This window comes from Bombus impatiens, unplaced genomic scaffold, assembly GCF_000188095.3.
Source record: "Bombus impatiens unplaced genomic scaffold, BIMP_2.2 scf_0487, whole genome shotgun sequence".
Classification (NCBI taxonomy): domain Eukaryota; kingdom Metazoa; phylum Arthropoda; class Insecta; order Hymenoptera; family Apidae; genus Bombus; species Bombus impatiens.
Window position 1 is genome coordinate 2,337,809 of NT_176906.1, and position 20,205 is coordinate 2,358,013.

The 20,205-nt window shown below is 36.1% G+C and overlaps 1 protein-coding gene across 4 annotated transcripts; it reads left to right on the top strand.

Moving 5' to 3' along the window:
• The first annotated feature begins 271 nt into the window (after positions 1-271).
• LOC100740225 (cadherin-23) lies at positions 272-19,893 on the top strand. Of its 4 annotated transcripts, none has more exons than XM_012387844.3 (14): positions 2,300-2,445; positions 2,644-2,770; positions 9,042-9,345; positions 9,856-10,127; positions 10,598-10,762; positions 11,731-12,411; positions 12,794-13,318; positions 13,990-14,342; positions 14,492-14,706; positions 15,195-15,754; positions 15,943-16,251; positions 16,350-16,644; positions 16,844-18,488; positions 18,796-19,893. In XM_012387844.3, the coding sequence occupies exons 3-14, from the start codon at positions 9,048-9,050 to the stop codon at positions 19,004-19,006; spliced, it is 5,529 nt and encodes a 1,842-aa protein (XP_012243267.1). In that variant the 5' UTR covers positions 2,300-2,445; positions 2,644-2,770; positions 9,042-9,047; the 3' UTR covers positions 19,007-19,893. The 4 variants fall into 4 exon arrangements, with proteins under 4 accessions (XP_003490981.1, XP_012243267.1, XP_012243263.1 ...); XM_012387840.3 differs by having other exon boundaries at positions 2,309-2,581; positions 2,644-2,799; XM_003490933.4 differs by lacking the exons at positions 2,300-2,445; positions 2,644-2,770 and adding an exon at positions 272-559.
• The last annotated feature ends 312 nt before the right edge of the window (positions 19,894-20,205 follow it).

Sequence of the window (20,205 nt, forward strand, 5' to 3'; positions counted from 1 at the left end):
AAATAGGAGTGTTCCAGCCAATCAAAAATGACGAAACTAAAATATTTTTTCAGATAATGTCACCAAGGAAAGTTCTCTCTAATTTCGTTTGGGTCCCTTTCGCGTCACAATCGCAATCACGATGGAACCACGAAAGAGACTCACCTGGCACGTCGAGGTACAAAAGAATCAAAAAGGTTCGCCCCCCTTTCGCTCACAGTTACCGGGCACGGACTGTAGTCTCTCCTTCGCGGCGAGCTGTTTCTCTCTCTCCATTCCTTCCACTCCCATAGCAGAGGCCGCATACCTCCTTAGGATGCAGTATAGACCTGTCCATTGGCTGGCACAGACATCGGTTCTTTTTCGAAACGACAACGACTCATGAAACCGAGAGGATAGAGGATACAAGTCGTGTTAGACACACTCGTGTACCGATGCGTCATGAGGTAGGGTGTATGTACGTGATTTTTTCTAAATGTTATTTTTCAAACGAGTGATCTCCCAAACGGAAATACACGTGGTGTGATGATGAGTTGATACGGTGCTGTGAGGAAGAAGGATCTTGGACCGACTTTATGAGGTAAGATCCTTGGCAGATGGTATTTCTTTACTTTCAAGTGATTGATCGAGTCCGAACGAAAGTTCAAAACAACATTCATTGGATTATTAAACGTTACTTTAATTATTGTTCGCTATATTTATTGGAATAATTTGTCATTTAAGGATCGTTTGGTTTAATAATATTATGAATCGAACGGGTGGATATGTGAAAGGAAACATCAAAGCTATACAACGTATCTTCCATAAAAATTCATTGACGTTCAAGCACGTCTCGATTTCCTGTTTTTGTTTTAGTCACGTGCTACTATCGAGGTAGCATCTTGAAAACTTGATACACGCGTTGTTGCGTAGAGTTTGGTTTAGATAGAATACGAATTGAAACGGTAAAAGTGGAGTTATAAATACGTATAAATCTTGATGAAGTTGAAACCAACTGTGTAAGGTAACTCTATATCAGGCTCGATCTTACTGGTATTTCCTTGACCTTTATATCGAGAGATAGTTAAAGTCGTTGGCTAGAAACTTTAAACAATTATATCAAATATTTCAGTGGTCTGTGAAAGGCTGGAAAAATGAAAAGTTAAAACCAGCCAGTCTTGTTATCAGGAATATACGTTTGTTAAAGCATATTTTTTACACATTCCTTTTACATGACTGAGAAATAATAAAATAGTGACAAACTATGCCGACATCGTTTTCGTCAGTTCGAGGAAAACCAGTCTGACCAGCGAGTGCACTAGTCGAAGTCATGGTTTCAAGGAACCGGTGTCAAGTTCGTGGAGCAGGAAAAGCTTGAATATACATGTATTAACACGTTCAGAGATTAATCGGTTGATTTTTTCATAAATACCGATCCTGCGTTCCTCAAGGTTGCTTGAAAGACTTTTTCTGCGACTTACAGCTTTCTTGATCGACCAATGAAGATATGATGTACGTCAGATCTTTTCTTCGTAAACATTGTGGTATTTTTATTATTACATAAAACTTAGATACTTGTGCTATTAAATTTCTACACTTATTTCAATATTCCATCATTCATTAACGCGTTGGTCTATGTACAAATTTCCTTGGTCTTACCTTTAGGCCTTGAAATTTTCTGTTTGCAGATTTCTTAAAAAAATTGTCCACAGTAGAAATAATATATATTAAAGTAACTCTAAGATTAGAGGAATAGCATCCGAAGTAATCCGTAGGAAAACTGGAAGAATTCTGGAAAAATTCCATAATTACTTTCACCACATTAGAATTATTTAATTCCTTAAAGCGACGCGTTCCACGTTTTTTAATTTTGTTGCTACTAAAATCATAGTTGTTTCAATAGAATTAATTTTATTTCCTGTAGAGATAGAAATGTAGTTTTATGTACTTGTTCATTTTCATTATATTACAGTAATTATATACATATACAGCATTAATTTACAATATACTGATTTATTAAACACTTTAACGGTTCCAGCGTTAAAGAAACCGTATTAATGACACGTCTATCCGGTACACAGTATAGTCTGGAACAGCAGCGTCTCGTGTAGCAAAAATGCAAAGACAGGGCAGAAAGAAGCGCGTGACAAGATGGTACTTTTCTTAGTCATTCATCCTGGGCATCACCTGGTCACACAGTGTCAGGATGCCAGGCGCGTAACGTAATGGTGTGGATCGTAGAGGGGGCCTCTATAACGGTTTTTTTTCTTCCTCTCGCCGGCTACTCCGTCTTCCTCTCGCTTTTCTATGGCCTGCCTTCGCTCTGCCTCTTCTCCTTTCTCGGCGATTAACGAGTCTAGGACGTCGAGACTCGTACGATCAGCACGGAACAGTTAACCGCGCGTACTCGTTTGCTTTTCGCGCAATCCGAAGAGAAAATCGGTATCGCGGATACGAATCAAACCGGGCGCTTCACTCCGAGAAACAGAGAGAATAGATCCTACGCCAATGTTGCTGGCCTGACCGGTATCACCGCGATGGCGGTTCGCGAAATTTCACAAGGAACGCGTTTCGAAATGCTTGTTGCCGGTATCGAAAACCAATTACGAGCCGTTCGTGCTTGGTACGCAATTTTTTTTAGCGTATCTAGGTCAATGAACGAATCTAGGTAACTTATTTGCACAGAAATTCTCTGGGAAATTGGTCTCAAAGGCGAGAATGTGATAGATGTTTGCCACGCGTGAACTCCACTGTGGACTTTTGTAATTTGGGGATTGTTGCGTGTATACACAATGTCTCGGGTGTTTACGTAGTAGGTGCCTAAGCTGTAAAATGGATATGGTAAATATTTGTACAGAATCTTAGATTTTGAGAATTTAGAATTGATTGGGGTAAAGTGCTTTAGGTAATGTTGTAATATTACGCTTATGTGTAATCTAGGAAATTGTGTAGCTCAACCATGAAAATAAGTAAAAGTTGAGTGGCCGCAAAACTTGAAGAACGTAATTTTATTAAAATAGTATATTCACTACCATCTGCTAGATTCTGAATAATCCTGGTTTTTCTAGAAAATGTGTTGGAACATTACTAAGATCATGTAAGACCTGTTGCATAATCGAATTAATTTGTTTAATTATTATACTAGTAAAACTGCATAAGTTACAAGTTACAAATTACCAGTAGCAACGATTGACATGTGAATATTACAAAATATACAAATCCATTTCATTGTCTAAATTGTTCTACTTCACATAAAATTCTAAATGTAAATTCCGTTTGCTCTTCTCAATTCACTACAAAAAAAAGTATTGCGCAACTGAAATAAAACAGTAACACGCTGCATTTAAGGAGTTAAGTAATTTTTTAAACGATTATGAATTTATGATCAACTCTTTAAATTCATTTCGAATTATATAGTATAAGTTTTGATCCACATTAACGAACGTGAAACGAACATTACATTATCTTTTTTACGATCGACCTAAATGGAAAATAATTTATCGAATGAGCGGCTAATGTATTCGAGTTTCTCCGCGGCGCGGTGTAGCGTTTTGAGTACATTCGAATATGCATTGCGTTGGAAAAATGGCTAGTACCGTGACATATTTTTCCGCGTATTACTTCAGCAAATTCTATTGTGACACATCACCATGCACCGCGGCGTATAATTTCTACGTAGTATGTTTCATTCACGGGAAACGAACGTGCGGAAGCAAACGCAAAGAGAAAAGCTTTCTATCAGATAGCACAGGAATTAATTCTTGCACGGAGCGTCGCAACGCGTAATAAATGGCGAAATACGTTTAGCCGATGATGAAACCGGTTTCCTTGTTGATCGAACAACAGTCCATGAAATTGAGCTCAATTTCAGCGTTTTAACGATTATGTTTTGAAATCGATATGTTTATAGTTGATGGAAAATCATAAAATATTAATAAAGTAATTATTCATTTTGTTCCTGACTTTGTTTTTCATTTCTGTTTGAAATGAAGTTCATGTTCTTTTAATTGATACATGTGTTGCAATAAAGGAGCGAAGAAACAGTTATAACTTTCTCGAGTAGTTGATTATTCAATTTTATAGTATCGCTTTGAACTCTTGATTATTTTACAGTATTATCTTCATTGATGGCTACAATCAATTCTCTTTAAAAGTAACGTCTAAATGAACAAATTATCACAGTAATAAAATAAGATCGTGATACATTAAACGAATGTATCATCAACTAACTGGATATAAAATCTCGATAAGATAGAATATACGTGTGTATAGATATTGTTAGTTAAAGGCCAAGAATATATTTTTCTTCCCCTACCTAACGAGCAGATCAATTTCATCGTTTCAAATTGATTGAAGGTAACGACCACTTTTATTTCAAAATTGAGGCGCATAGAATGCTTTTATCTTGTTATTTTAATCATGTTTTAAATCACGATGACCCATATAACGAAGCACCAGCACTTAAACTTTGAACAGCAAATTGCATGCATTGCGGTAGTTACCATCAAGTATAATTCATAAGGAATACAAGACAGCGTCATGAATTCGAATTCGTTTAATATCATGAATAATGGGATCATGCATTATTAAATAGAGCATGGCGTTGTTTCTATTTGAATAATTTTGTGTTCTCATTATCTCCTTTATTTTCATCCTTTTCCATAATCTTAAAAGATTTTTTTCTCATTACAGAATATTTATATGTATATCTTATATTTGAGAATCGCGCTTAGTAAATACATTGTGGTCAGCGATCGTTGCGCTTACGGTGTAATATTCCGTTTACTATTATTTCTGCGAGATTTCATGGTGTGTTTTATGGTTCGTTCATGGCGAATGGCGAAAGCGCGATCTGTGAATTTCTTCCTGGCTAAAATTGAATCCATCGCATAATCTAGTCGTATCGTTTTATGTTCCGTCGCTGATAATTGCAATTACACTGTTCAGAATCTCGGACGAGTTTTTAAACAGTAGAAGTATACTCTTGGTCATGAGTTTTAACGTTCCATGCTTTCCCGCGTTGCGCACATTATAATAGAAATCGTACTAACGTTGGAATACTTCGAGTCCGTTTGTTATTGCTGAATCTATTTAAGCGGTTTATGTGGAAATGTAAATTTTCTTGTATGTTTCGTTGTCAATTCCTCTTCTATACTGCTCAACTATGAAAAAAGAAAATAAAATATTAGATGTGTATTATAAATGTAAATGAATTCGGTGCCTTTAGAAAGAAAATGGAAATTCTATTCATTATGTAATATTTTAATCATGAAAACCGTTCTTATTATTTCATTAACTATAGTAAGCGTGAAACTAATATTAATATTATTAATATTAATTGTAGATTTTATTTCATAAAACTCCTGTAAGATAGAAAAAATATTTGAATTTAAGTTAGAAATAGGTAAATCTAAGAATCAAAAGTCCAAATTAGTTTGTACGCCTAATATGCCTAATATGCCTAATTTGCTAAGCAAATCACTAATACTATCACAACATATAATAAACGTAATAAGCTGTGAAAACTTTATGTCAATGTACTACAAATTGCTTCTTTAGTAGTTGCAGCCTTTCTCCATTGTTGGGTAATATAGTGATGCACGAATATTTGAATATAAATGACTTCATAAGGACTGTAAATATTATCCATTTTGTGTAAAATTTCTTGAGTTTAACTATGAGTCAAGATCATAGCAACGTGTTCTTTTGGTGGTATTTAAAGATACTCAAATTTAATCCTATGATTAAGGTTCCGGTGTGAAGTAATTGTGAGAATTGTTTCAACAAGGTAGCAGGTCTCCTGCCTTTCCTGTATCATACAAAATTTCTAGTAGTTTCACATGATTAATAATTAGGTTTGCCGAAGACAATACTTGATAACAACCTTCAGAACACGGAAGTCAACTAGTGGTACGAAGTCACCGGAAAATCGCTAGTATACTGTCCCGTAGTCGTCGCTTGTTTCTCTTCGCAGAATGATTGCTTCCCACGTATTACTTTTAGCAATAGCTGGTTCTCATTGAAGCCTTCAAAATGAACAGTTTCAAAATTCTCAAAATTAAGCAAAAAATTAGACAAAAAGCCACAGGTGGTGATGAAAATGAACTCCAGTTAGCTATACAAACTATATTTCCCCTAACAAATTCATATAAACGGAGCTTTTTAATCATACATTATAAAATATTTTATTATTTGTTTATTACATTTGTCTATTCTATCATACAGTAAAATATATGTACGCATTTAGAGAAAATTTCAAATTCACAGTTTAGAGAAATTCTTATATAATGCAAATAATTTACAAGAGTAGTTTGCGTAACTTTTATACAATATTTTTATGATAGGTACATTTCAAACCTATCTTAATAAAAAGAACAAGCAAACTGTCATTCATAAAAAGAATAAATTGCAATAATCATATGTGCTTTCATTCTAGTACCTACCTTAATTTTATGGGTAGAAATCATGCTGTGTATTATTTATTCTAACATAACCCATTGTGTTTTAAATTCCGCAATTCATCTGAAAGATTTCCTATTAACTCCGTAATCCATCATTTTGCTCCACATACTTGGCCTTTAAATACCAGAGTCTAAATGAATATCGTTACAGTTCCATTTAAACGCTACAGAAAAATATTATTGGTCGAGTGGTTTTGATTCCGCACAAATTGCTGTCTTGAGTGAGAGTTATGACAGAGGCGGAATAGCATAGAACGCAATCTGCATTTATCCAAGCCGATGCTGTTGTGCAAGATATTTGTTCGGAATCTGTCTGGAGACTCTACTAGAAAGTTACCGCAGAGTTCTTAACAATCCTGCGTAACATTAATACGCGCTACTCATTGGCCCATGAAATTTCGTATGCTGATCTTGAAATCACGTTGAGATATTATTTTCCGTTTACACTACCAGAAAAAGTCGTTTGAAATGCTGCTTTCACGAAAAAATACTTAATCGATTACTACACACTCTGATTAACGAAGATCGCGGTCAGTACTTGCATTCTAAACTTTCTTGTTCGGCGAATTCCAACTTTGATTCAAATCTTTTACCCCTTTTATCAGTATATTCCGGAACTATGCGCGTGTATGCAGATCTTTTTAGGAATCTTATCTTACAGTATTTATTAACCTTATTTTGTCTCATACATATTTTTCTATAATATACATATTTCACTCATACAAGTTTTAATTACAAAGTATTTCTTAATCCTTAAGATTTGAGGTTTATCAATTATCTGAAAGTAATTTTCTACTTTTTTCTAGTATCTCGTTAAAGATAAGAGCAACAATTACCTTTTTTTGCTAAACCCTACCCATAAAAGCAACACGATTATCCACCAACACCAAATTCATTCGTACACTTTACAAGCTTAAATTAATTAAAACAGAAGAGCAATACTCAAGGCGTAGATAAATGTTCGATGACTAATAGGACAATTTAATTTACGGATCGCAGCACAAGAATACCGCGAACTTCTGAAATGGAATCTGATTTCTAACGGCTTTTCACTGACCGTGCTCACCCGCTAGAAGTCATTCAGACACCGTACTCGGTGGCTACACTGCCGGCTGGTGGTTCGCCTGAAAGCATTTTTTCGGAATGCCACAGAAAGAACGCGGCTTGGTCGCTGCCGCGTTTTATATGGGTGGTAACCGGTGGCTCCGATAGATCGTTGCATCCTCCGCAGTATTTAACCATTTCCTCTCTCCTGCCCACTCGTCTATGCGTCGCATTTTTCCAACAGAGACCGCGAACATTGATCCCAACAACGTCCAAGAAACAAATGCACGTACGCTTATTTCAGATGGCTCTCGAGCTCGCCTATGGTTAGCTTCTTCTCGATAGTTTCCTTTCTAGTTGAAGACGTTGATCGAACTATTATCTGACTGATGTCTATTTGCTGTGTAATTAATCGTTGTTTGGATAGAAAGTGAGTGGTCTTGTACGTATGTGGAGATATAAAGTATCACTATACATGGAAATATATAAATATCACTAGAGTGTGGACGTTTATAGAAATTTAGATACTTGTGAATGCAGTTAGAGAAATGAAATGTAACAAGACTTTGTTTCACCTATTAGCTTTTATAACAAGAGCACATTTTTTTATATACTTTAAATTAGTTTGAATACATTTGTATAAAATTTGTGTGTGAACGGATAATTTGAAACCGAAGTTTCACAGCGATTATTGGTCACATAATTTATCGTTTGTCGTAATTGTTGATAGATCATAAAATTTATTGTCCTTTTTCTGTCTGTTTCTTAAATTTTTGTAGTCAGTTTTATAGGAGAAAACATTACCATGAACGCGGAGATGTTATTTTTGCATTTTTTAAAGCGGTACAATTATTAAGATACGCTTGTTTCGATGACCGGAAGTGAACGGAATCGTGACGAATCGCAGTGTAGGAAGTGTTCACCTTTCACGCAAGAGAGAACACGCTTTTATGTATAAAACTTCGTGTTTCAATTTGTTTAATGAAAGTTCCAAGCATAAGCCGCGGAATTGTTCTTCTTACACCTAACATTTTCATCTGTGAATCCACTTTCTAATCGTCCACTAAATAACCGTTATTCAACGAATGCAACGTCAACCACTGATGCTAATGATGGTCCTTGTGCATATCAGTAAATAGCATTATGATTGTTAATTTACATTCTCAAATTATACAGCGAAGAATGAAAGACAATGGTCTTGCGATGTCAAACATCTCACGATAATTAAAGAACCTCTAATTATAAAAAGAACAAGTTCCCAACGAGCTGCAATTGGATCTTAGGCTTGGTGAAAATGGAGGGATGAAAATTGTTAACATTTTGCATGCTAAAACTATGTGATCTGACAGATTTAAATTAAAAATCTATTAGAAATATATACTATTTAAATAGGAACATGAGCTACGCTCTCGAGTGTTGCATCGTTAGTAATATAAATCGGTTGAATCGCAAATATACTAAAAATATATTTTTAACATAAAAGTCCTAAAAATCTCGCATCAAGTGTCTGTATCGAAATTAATCTTCAAAAATTAAAAGTAAAAGAATATTTAATATATTTATTTCGTTAACCCGCAGGTGACGATGTGGACAATTTTGCTCTTCACACTCTCCACGTGGTCTTCGTCATGGGGTCAGGTGATCAACAGAGCGCCGCATTTCGTGCAAGGTGGAGACATGGCCAGACTGGCCGTGTCAGAAGGCACACCTCCAGGTGCACCTGTATACACTCTTCAAGGAGAAGATCCGGAAGGATCCAAGTTACATTATTCGATCAGTGGTGAATACTTCACTGTAAATCGGGACAGCGGTGTCGTTGTTTTAAGAAAGGCGCTAGACAGGGAGACCCAGGATTTGATTGAAGTGATCATCAGTATAACGGGTAACTACACTGTTTTTATAGATATTCCGTTACACTGTTACTGTAGAATATCAATGGATAGATGACGGTATATATAGAGCATTAGATGACCGATACGCTAGCGGAATAGTGATGACTCGATTGTGCAATTAAATTTCGGTGAAGTTTGTTTTCTATATTTATTACGCGACTATACCTTTAAACTTTTGATTTTAGTCTTTATTTGAGGGGCTCGGTAAAGAAATTATACAAATGTCTTTGAACAACGAGATACACATAATAATTGATATAAAGAATTATCTTGAAAACTTTTGGGCCTCCATGAGTATATATAGAGATAATTTCATTCATAACTTTCTTCAATGAAAATACGATCATAGCTTTTTTCACTTGTATCACTTCTTCTTTAAGCAACTCAATTCATCAAACAATATTCCTTATTTCCTTGTGTTCACTTCAAACGTACACTTCTTATTTACCAGACAATGAGAGATATCTATGAGTAATATTAAAAAATCAATATTCTATTAGACGAAGGGATCGCAGGATCAGAACCCAATACAGTATCCCTCCGACGCGAGATAGCTGTGTTAGATGAGAATGATAATCCACCGGTATACCACGGCAGACCTTATGCAGCCAGGGTGCCAGAAAGCGCACATGTGGGTGGTCTTCTAGTTCCACCTGGTACGATCACGATCACAGATCGCGATGGTGGTGTAAACGCGGATATTCACGTGCAGTGTGTCTCTACGTCGCGAGACGATGATGTCTGCGAGGTCTTCAACGTTTCTACAGAAAAGGTAGAAACCTTGACATTTCATTGTAACAAACAATTCGTGGCGATTCACTAAACGTAATTACTATCCAGAATTTTTACTTATGTTCTACACTCAGCTTTGCTTACATTCTCAGCTATTTGCCTCTGTATATTATATGATTTCCAAATTTTCAGTTAATTACTTCTTTACATTCTACGATCTTTCTAAGATCTTAACTATATCTTCTCTAGATCCTATTATATATATTTTTATTTCCCTATATCCTACACGTCAAAAATCTCAACTATTCGTTTCTTCTGTACACTATACTATCCTTAAATTCTTAAGTACTTACTTTCAATACTTAAATTTCCCTTCTACCATTTCTTCAACGAAAATATCATTAAGTTAAGAAAAATTGCCAATTATTTACATCCTACGCTCGAATTCCTATTCTACGATCGTTCAACGAAAAGTCGACCAAGCCTATAAATCAAAAACTACATTTTCAGTTGACGGAGGGAAAATACGACGTACAGATCACCCTGTCGAAGTCTCTGGACTACGAGAGGAGAAACTCGTATTTGATCAACCTTTTGGCTGTAGACGGTGCCAGCGATGTATCGAAAAGGTTACAGGCCAGGGCAACAGTAGCCGTGGACGTTCTCGATGTTCAGGTAAGTGGGTCTCGACCTAACCGCGGATATAACTGTACATCCAGTGTGATCATTCCGTATTGGTTAGTAAGATCGTTTACGATAATCTAAGCAGGAAAGCGCAGTCCGTTACCTAGTGACTCTGTTCGCGGAACGTCTGATTATGTGTACGCGTTGTTCGCGAAATAACTTTCACCAGAACGGTAAACGTTTTCGTTCGTTCGTTCGTTCATTCGTTCGTTCGTTCTAACACAAACTTTAATCATTCTCGAAATCCTCCGTTAGATAACGGTCTCAAATTCTTTTAATTAATTCCTGAGAATCGTGAGAATTAGTCTAGACAAATAAAAAACCAAGTGAGATGATACTAGTGATATTTGACAGTAGATTATAGATATTTATTTATCTCTAAATCAGTAGATTATAGATATAGATATTTTGTTAAAATACTGTTAAAACACTGTTCGTGGTTGAAGACTTGGCTAGCAGTAAATTTTAAGAACGAAGCACACGTATTTTTGTTAAAACAGTTGGTTGAAATAGTCACATCTACAAATCAGATAGTTCAACATGGTGATGAACGAATTTGGATATACTGGTACAACTTTTGTAACATTTTTATTTCACAATTGCTATAATGCTGAATAACTGTATTTTCGGTTTAAATATTTTACAAATATGAGTATTACTATGAGAGTATTATTAATTAAATACGAGACCTAGAATATAAAATTCTTTACCAAAAATAATCGGTTGGCGCTTGAAATTAAAACTTTTTACTTGAAAGAGGTGACAAACATTGCAACAGGTTTCAAAGCAATAGGCATAGTTTTGGCAGTACGTACTGTGTCAGCTTTGATCAAAAGCTGAAGTCAAATAAGCAGAATACATCTCTTGCTCCAGTATCATCCACTAGCAAATCTTTGAATCAGGGATTTACATTTACTACGGATTGTAAATGATAAACAAATTGCATAAATTGCTTTCAGGATCAGCCGCCCGTATTCCTGAACGCGCCGTACAGCGCGGCACTTCCAGAGAACACGCCAGCTAGTCACACGATCCTAACAATCAGAGCGCGAGATGGTGACACGGGTGAACCTAGAGTTCTCCTATTAACTCTCGAAGACGAGGAATCAGGCCACTTTGATCTCGACGTATCGAGAGAGGGTGACGTGACAGTAGGAAAACTGGTTACCACCAACATTTCCCTCGATCGAGAGGATCCTAGAATCCTACAAAATGGTGGGATTTATACGTTCCAAGTGAAAGCTACGGAATTAATCAATAACGAGATCCCAGCAGACACTGCAACCTCGATTGTCACGATAGTCGTTACAGATGTTGACGATTTGATGCCTGTGTTTAACGAGAAGTACTTTAATATAAAAATTTCAGAAGACATAGGTAAAGGTACACCTTTACCGGGATTAAATATGATAGTGAGTGACGGAGATGTTGGAGAGAATGCGAAGTACAGATTGGCTCTTAGAGATGCGCCGGATTATCCTGGAATTAGCAAGGCTTTCATTGTTAGTCCCGGAGAAGCTCAAGGTCGTGTGCCAGTTGTGGTTAAAGCAAAAGATGTCAATGTCTTGGATTATGATGTGGATGACCTCGCTAAAAGGCAACTCGAGTTCGAAGTTGTTGCACTGGTTGCAAATGAAGTGGTACGAATTTGTCGTCAATAACTTGTAAATAGACCATGGACTTTGATGCATTTACGAAAAATTTGGAGATATACTATAAAAAATACACCACAATATGCAAGAATCTATAAGAATATAACATACAAATACAATATAATATACTTGGAATGATGTTTAGTAGATAAAATAAATTTCTAGGCTTAAAAGCCTAGGTATAAATTCTATATTTTGTATAAATACTCCTAGTCTACATATAAATATTTTTAACACAGTAATAGATACATTCTTAACAATTCCTAGATTTGTTTCTATAGAACGTCCATGTTATCTTTGACCATATACAAATAAATATTTGTATAACGATTGATGTATGAAAAGTAATATATTAATAAATAAATTTTAGGTGGCCGCAAGTAGAGTTCACGTAGAGTTAATGGACGCCAACGATCACAGTCCAGAATTTTCTCAATCGGTGTACAAACTATCTGTGCCAGAAGACGCGGAAATAGGCACACGATTCGGCGATGTGTTCGCAAGAGACTACGACAGTGGTTCTTTTGGTGAATTGACTTACACTCTACGTGGTTTCGGAGCTGACAAATTCGAAACTAATCTAAAAACAGGTGGAGTATCGGTAGCAAAACCATTGGACTACGAAGCTCAGAAATCGTATTCATTGACGATGGAAGCTAAAGATGGAGGTGGAAGAGTATCTGCTGTGAATATTTTGATAGAATTGGATGATGTTAATGACAATAAGCCAGTATTTGAACAAAACGAATATACCAGAACTGTCCGCGAAGGAGCAACAAGTTTCGATCCACAGATGTTTGTTAGAGCCACTGACGTCGATGGCCCAGCACAGGGAAATGGGAAAGTAACGTACTCCATCAGTTCGCACAACAGTATGACGAACGGTGTTTTCAAGGTACGTGTTGCAGTCAGATAAATATGAAAGAGTAAAAATAAATGAAATAAGCATAGGTATAATCAGAGGCAGATCTACCTTGACGCCAATGACACAATAAGATTCGGGTCCCGGAACACTATGGAAGCCCCAAAAGTGGTTGCAAAAAAGATTAATAAACGATTATAAGAATCATATAAAATACATTTGTTAGTATCCAAGGGGTGGGATAAAAATTTTAACTTGGCCAAAATGAGCATTCGATAAGTCCATTCTAAAACATTTTGGAGGATCCTTGCGTTTTCTAAAATACGCGAAAAAAAGAGAATCTTCCTCGCTTACAATTTCGAGGAGTTTTAAAAGCAATTTTGGACTGGCCATCGTGCGTATTTTAATTGCTACACATGAAGTTAATGTGCACCGTCTAAGTGAATATCATATTTTGACAGACTAGTCAAAAGATCTCTAAACGTAAATATTAATTTCCTATTGATTTAAGAAACATCGTAAACATTTTTCAATTCGTTTTAGCTCAAAATGATTATTAGCTTCAGGCAGCCAAAGTGTTAAATCCACCACTGAGTATAATGAATAAAAAATAGCAATCCTATAAAGTCCTATTTGCATATTGTTATTGTAGGTTATTATTAAAAGTTATTTCGTGTACAGAATTAATAACAATATTTTTACAGATAAATTCAGAGACCGGAGAAGTGACAATGGCGAAAGCAGTGCGTTCAGACGACACAGAAAGAGGAATTTACGAATTAATAATTCGTGCTACGGATGCTGGAACGCCGCCATTATATTCCGAAGCAAAATTATCAGTCAGGGTCGGAGTACCTGGAAACCAAAAACCCATCTTCCGAGGAAATTACAAATCTAATGTACCAGGACCTAGCACATACCGAGCAAGATTGTTGGAGAACGCTTCGCCAGGAACGGAAGTCATTAGAGTCGTAGCAAACGATCCTGACGGAAGAGACAACTTGTTGCAGTATCACATTGCTTCCGGTGCTAAAGATAATTTTGTCATAGACTCTAGGTAATTTACACTATAATTTACATCTCTATAATTTATTCAAGACAAATGCGTAACAATTTTCGTAAATGCTTTTTCCAATAAATGTTTCCAGAGATCCAGAATAATATATTGTAAATATTAAATATTAAAATCTGTTATGAATTGTTTAGTTCCGGTGTTATCACGGTCTCACCGGATGCTCGTTTGGATTTGGAAACCGGAGGAGAAAAGTACGAAGTAATAGTTTACGCCATAGACTCTGGCACACCACTTAGGGAAACCGCTACGACAACTGTCACAGTGAATATGGTAGACGTGAACAACAAACCACCGATGTTCAACGAGTCGACGTATCTCGTTTACGTATCGGAAAGAGCATCTATTGGTAGGTTCCAAATTAATAAAAAACATACAGCATGATTCTTTTGTTAGTTAATTCATAGGCAGCATTAACAGTAGTGAATCGCATACTCTCGTTCTCGCTTTGTACATAGTGGTGCATGAAACTTTCAAGTTGGATAAAATGTCCATTTTATACTCTTTCAAAAATGATATTTGAAAAAGTTTCCGCTAATATTATATAACTATAAAACTATTTGGTAGCGTCCATTTGTTTTACTGAGATCTTTTACGTGTCACGTCGTCATATTCAATATCAGCAACAAATTTTTCACGTATCACTTTTAAAATATAAAATGAAAAATCTTTCTGATCGGAACTATCTTGTACATCACTGTATATAAAAATATAAGAAAAGTATGTGGTTCCCGGTATGATTATCGACACAGTCCTTATGTTAACTAGCGGCAGGATCATGCAATATAAATTACAACAGAAAGAATTCAGTGCTGATAATTAATAATCGTTAAACAGGTGAACCAGTATTGAAAGTAGTAGCAACAGACCCAGACTCAGACGCTTATTTGGAATATTCTTTAGTAGAACCCATCAGGGCTGTCGACAAAACTGGCGTGGCTCTGAAGAGCACAACTTCCTATGATTACAAAACAGCGTTTCGTATAAATTCCATGACTGGTTTAATTACAGTAAATCGTGTGTTAGATTATCAAGTGGCTGCAGTAGTCATTTTGACGGTTCAGGTGCAAGATTTGAACGCCGTCGTTGATAAAGAGAAACAGATTACGAATGTCGAGGTGACGATTTATATCCAAGCTTACAGCGACGACAATCCAACGTTTACGAATCCAGGATGGTCGCCTAATAACCCCACAATCAAAATTTCCGTGCCAGAGGAACAACCTCTTGGAACTACTTTGCTAATGCTATCAGCTAAAGAACCAACTACTGGTTATGCTGTTCAAAGGTTTGAATTGGTGAGGGAAGATGATGATGAAGGGTATGTGAATGTGGGTGTTCAAAGCGGAAACGTTGTTTTGAGCAAGCGGCTGGATTATGAAGCTCTGAATCAAAAGGTAAATTTTAGTTTTAAAGCTAATTTTTTATATTCACTTTAATCCTATAAATTCTAATTTCTAAGCCGATATTTAGTATTTATTCTTGTTCTATTTGTAATTAAATTATTCAAATTATAATTTTAAAACTAAGTTCCTGTGTCTATACATAATTATGTTTTGGGATTTAAACGGTTTGTGATTTTCAGTTCATTCGATTTAAAGTACGAGCGTTAGCAAGAGATTACGAGATAACAAGAAAAATGTCGGAAGCCAACTTGATAGTCGAAGTGCAAGACATGAATGACAACAGTCCTATCTTTACTCAAAAGGATTACAAAATTTCTGTATTAGAATCGGTAAAACCTCCAAAGATTGTATTGAACGTCAGAGCTACGGACATGGATAGTTCCAGCACGGAACAGGAAGTTAAGAGAGGATACGGTGAAGTGAGATACTCTTTGGTTGGGGAAAATGCTAATATGTTCGAGGTGGAACCAATAACTGGTAACATTCAGGTAAATAAATTTATCTTTATACATTTTACTAGAATTTAAGTTACATTCATTATATCTATGTTACATTAATTTGAATATTTCTAACCTTATTTGTATAGATTGCTACCAATACAACACTTGACAGAGAAAAACAGTCGGTTCTCCGTTTTTACGTCGTTGCATCAGACATGCCTCAAGGTGGAGCAGAACAGAGAAGCACTAGAGCTTTGGTGACCGTAGATGTTTTAGATGTCAATGATAACGCTCCAAGTTTTGAGCAAGAATCTTATACAGCTGTAATACCTGAGAACGCTTCATCAGGTGTCAGTGTAGTGAATATTACTGCCACAGATCCAGACGAAGGCAATGGCGGAATAATCAATTATGAAATCATTGATGAGGGCGAAGCAAGTGGTAAGCAAAAGTATAACATTTTTTCCGTTTTTAAAGTATTAATGTTTTTTCTTTAACTCTTTGATTGTAATGAAAAATTCAGAATGTCCAATAATTATTTCTTTATCGTCACTATAAAAGAGTCAAATGTTTTAAATTTTAAAATACAATCAATCGCCAAGGAATTCTAAGATTGATTTGTGGATTATGAAAATTCTAGGACTGTTCAAAATAAACCACACAACCGGCGAAATTTATTCAGCTCGAGAATTGACAGGCAAAGGAAGGACAGAGCCATACATAATGAGAATCAGAGCTCAAGATGGCGGCGTGCCAGAACTCTATTCCGACGTAATTCTGACACTTTACATCGGTGATGTAGTCAGCAATGATGGCGTACCTCTTTTCATCCGACCCACCCTCGAAGAAATAGCTCACATAGCTGAAAACTCAACCATTGGCAGTCCAGTGTTCCAAGTCGTAGCTTCAGATCCCGATGATCCGAATTTACCAAACGGAAAGATCACTTTCAAATTTCTAGAAGATGGAAACTTCGGCAAAGACGCGAGTGCCTTCAAAATAAACAGCGAAACTGGTCTAATTACTACCAGAAAATTACTAGATCGAGAAACAAAGGATAGTTATACCTTGATATTAGTTGCTCAAGACTTGGGAAGTCCTCCTCAGCAGGCAACCAGAGTTCTTCAAGTTCTAGTGAATGATATCGACGATCATAAGCCTCATTTTAAAAGAAACTTAGACAGTTTACCTATAGAACTGACAATATTCGAAGAAGAACCAATTGGAACAAAAGTTGGCGTGATCGAGGCGATTGACGAAGACATCGGAGAAAATGGAATGATCGACTATTCAATTATCTATGGAAACGAAGCTAGGCTGTTTATTGTAGAAAGACTCGAAAACAATTCGGCAGTGATCAAATCAAACGGTCGACTCGATAGAGAGACAGCTGATCGTCATTTGCTAACGATTAAATGTTTCCCCTTTTCCACAAAGAAGAGTGACATCGTTCCAAAACCTTACAATCGACAAGATCCTTCTGAAAGACAAATTCTTGTCAATATTTTGGATATCGACGATAATAAGCCAAAGTTTAAAAAGGAGAATGTTACATTGGGTGTCCGTCTAAATGTTCCAATAGACACGAGTCTCATCACTCTGGAAGCTTTCGATGCTGACTCTGACGCTCTTCCAATTAATTACAGCACGGGCAAAGCTTCTTTTACTTCCCTCGTTGATCCTTCTATGTCTAAACGAGAGATTCCCTCGCATTTGTCTTTGAATCCTCAAACTGGAGAACTCAGAACGACTGGTTCCATGACCAGTTACGCAGATGGTTACATAGAAATCATTGTCTCGGCCAATAACTCGGTTACACCAGGCAGAGAGACGAATATCACATTAAGGATATTTCTGCTGCGTGACAGAGACATGTTGAAGTTTGTGTTTTCGAAGCCACCTGTAGAGGTCAGGAAGACTCTGGAGGATTTTGAGAAATCTGTGCAACAAGCTCTGTCTTTACCGATAACTGTTAATGTTTACGATACGCAGTTTTATTCGAAGGAAGACAACTCTTTGGATTTCTCTTCGACCAGTTCCTGTTTTCAAATGGTTGGAAAGGAAGCATATGATTTGGACGAAATGAAAGCTCTTCTAACTGATCCAAAAAACGAGGAATTGAAGAAAGTTTATAGGACGTATCATGTGGAGAAGGTGCAACATTGCGCTGCCATGGTAGCTAGAGCTGACGCCTCGATGACGCAGATGTGGGTGCTTGCCATCGCGGTTCTTGTTGGCATTGCTACGGTAATTTCTAGTTGTGCGCTTTGCTGCATGCACGCCAAGTGAGTATCCATGATTTTCTTGGATTTTTACGACTTGTAAGAGGAATTAGCTATATTTTCGAATGATCCAAATTTTTTAATGCTATTGTTATATACACTATCGATCAAAAGTTTGGAATCACCCCATATCTTCTACAGATTTTCAGAATGTAAATAAAATTAAGAATTTAGGAATTTAATTTAAAATTCCAACTTAGAAGTTCGTTATCTTATTACACATATATTATCCGTAACCACAATCTTCTCTTAACAACAAGTAGTCGAGTTTTGTGAAGAAAATTACAATTAGTTTAATTGTTCCTTCCAGGTACAAACGACAAGTAAAACACGCCCGTTTGCGTGATCAGCCTCGGCCGCCATTAAGTTACGTCTCTTCCGGTCCAGGGATGGTCAGTGCCACGTCACATACAACGCTGGGACCTGGTACCATGGTTTCTCTAGGACCACACGAAGGTCCTTACGAATGGGGAGCGGATACAACTCTCTATCATCCGAGTACTCTCGGTTCTAGGACGTAAACGAGTAGACGATGACTGAACAGCATAAAGATTTTCATTCTTCTGTACAGAAAACGCCTTGAGAAAGATCTTTTTAGCTCAGAACCGAGATTTCGATGGATAAGTATTTGTATCACTTCGATATTACTTAACGAGCATGCCATATTGAGATTTTATTTGCTAAAAGTATTATTGGAGGAAGAAATACCAGAGAAGTGATTATCATACGAGATGGAAACAATAATTTGAATGCTATATTAACAATAGAAACGTTGAACATAAGCATTCACGAAAAATTAGATATTTCCTCAATCAAAAAATCTCTAAGATGAATATATCTGACAACCATAGTTACGAACGTCAATCAAAGATAGAGTACAACTATAATACTTGCTCGTAGCTATTCGTTAGTTTTGAATGTTATTTTAAAGCAACGAAACTTATTCAAGGTATGTGGCTTAGCAGGGAATTGTTCAAACGCACAACGTTATTAAAATCAGTGAATTGATTCATTCAATGAGAACGAGAAAAATCGTGGATCACATTTCAAGAACTGACAATGCGCTTTTCTTGCTGGAAACGCCCGAAGCATACGAATAAATTGTATTATAGTCATTTGCGGTGTCATCGAGAAAATTACGAGAATCGTGCAACGAAGTTGACGAATGGTGCTATAATGTAAGATCGAGAAATTCGTGCCAAAATACAGGGACACGTGTAAAGTACGACATTATTTAGTATTAAGTGAAACTAATTTGCGTGAATTGTATATTTCTTAGACTGTACACGGATCTGATTCATAAAACGTTCGCGACATTGTCATAGAAAATGCGCGTCCGCTATTGTAATATATGCAGTATTTAAGGATGAAATAAAAACTGTACATTTGAGTTATGTTTATAAAAAAAAAGAAAAATATCGCTGTCTTTTTTATATATACTAATTTGGATACATTAACATTTGTAAAATCCTGAATCAACTTTCGAATCTATTTAATTTAAATTCGACGCCTAAAATAAATCATTACTTCGTCATCTTCTTCGAAACTAAAACTTCGAACCTAAACTAAAAAGAAAGTAAGTAAAAATTGAGAAGTAACGATTTATGATTTGTATTTAAGTAATTGTAAATCATATATTGTATAATCGTAATATCAAAATAAGTAATTCTTTCATTGCCTCCTTCGAAATTTTTAAGAAAATAACTGGAAATTTTCGGAC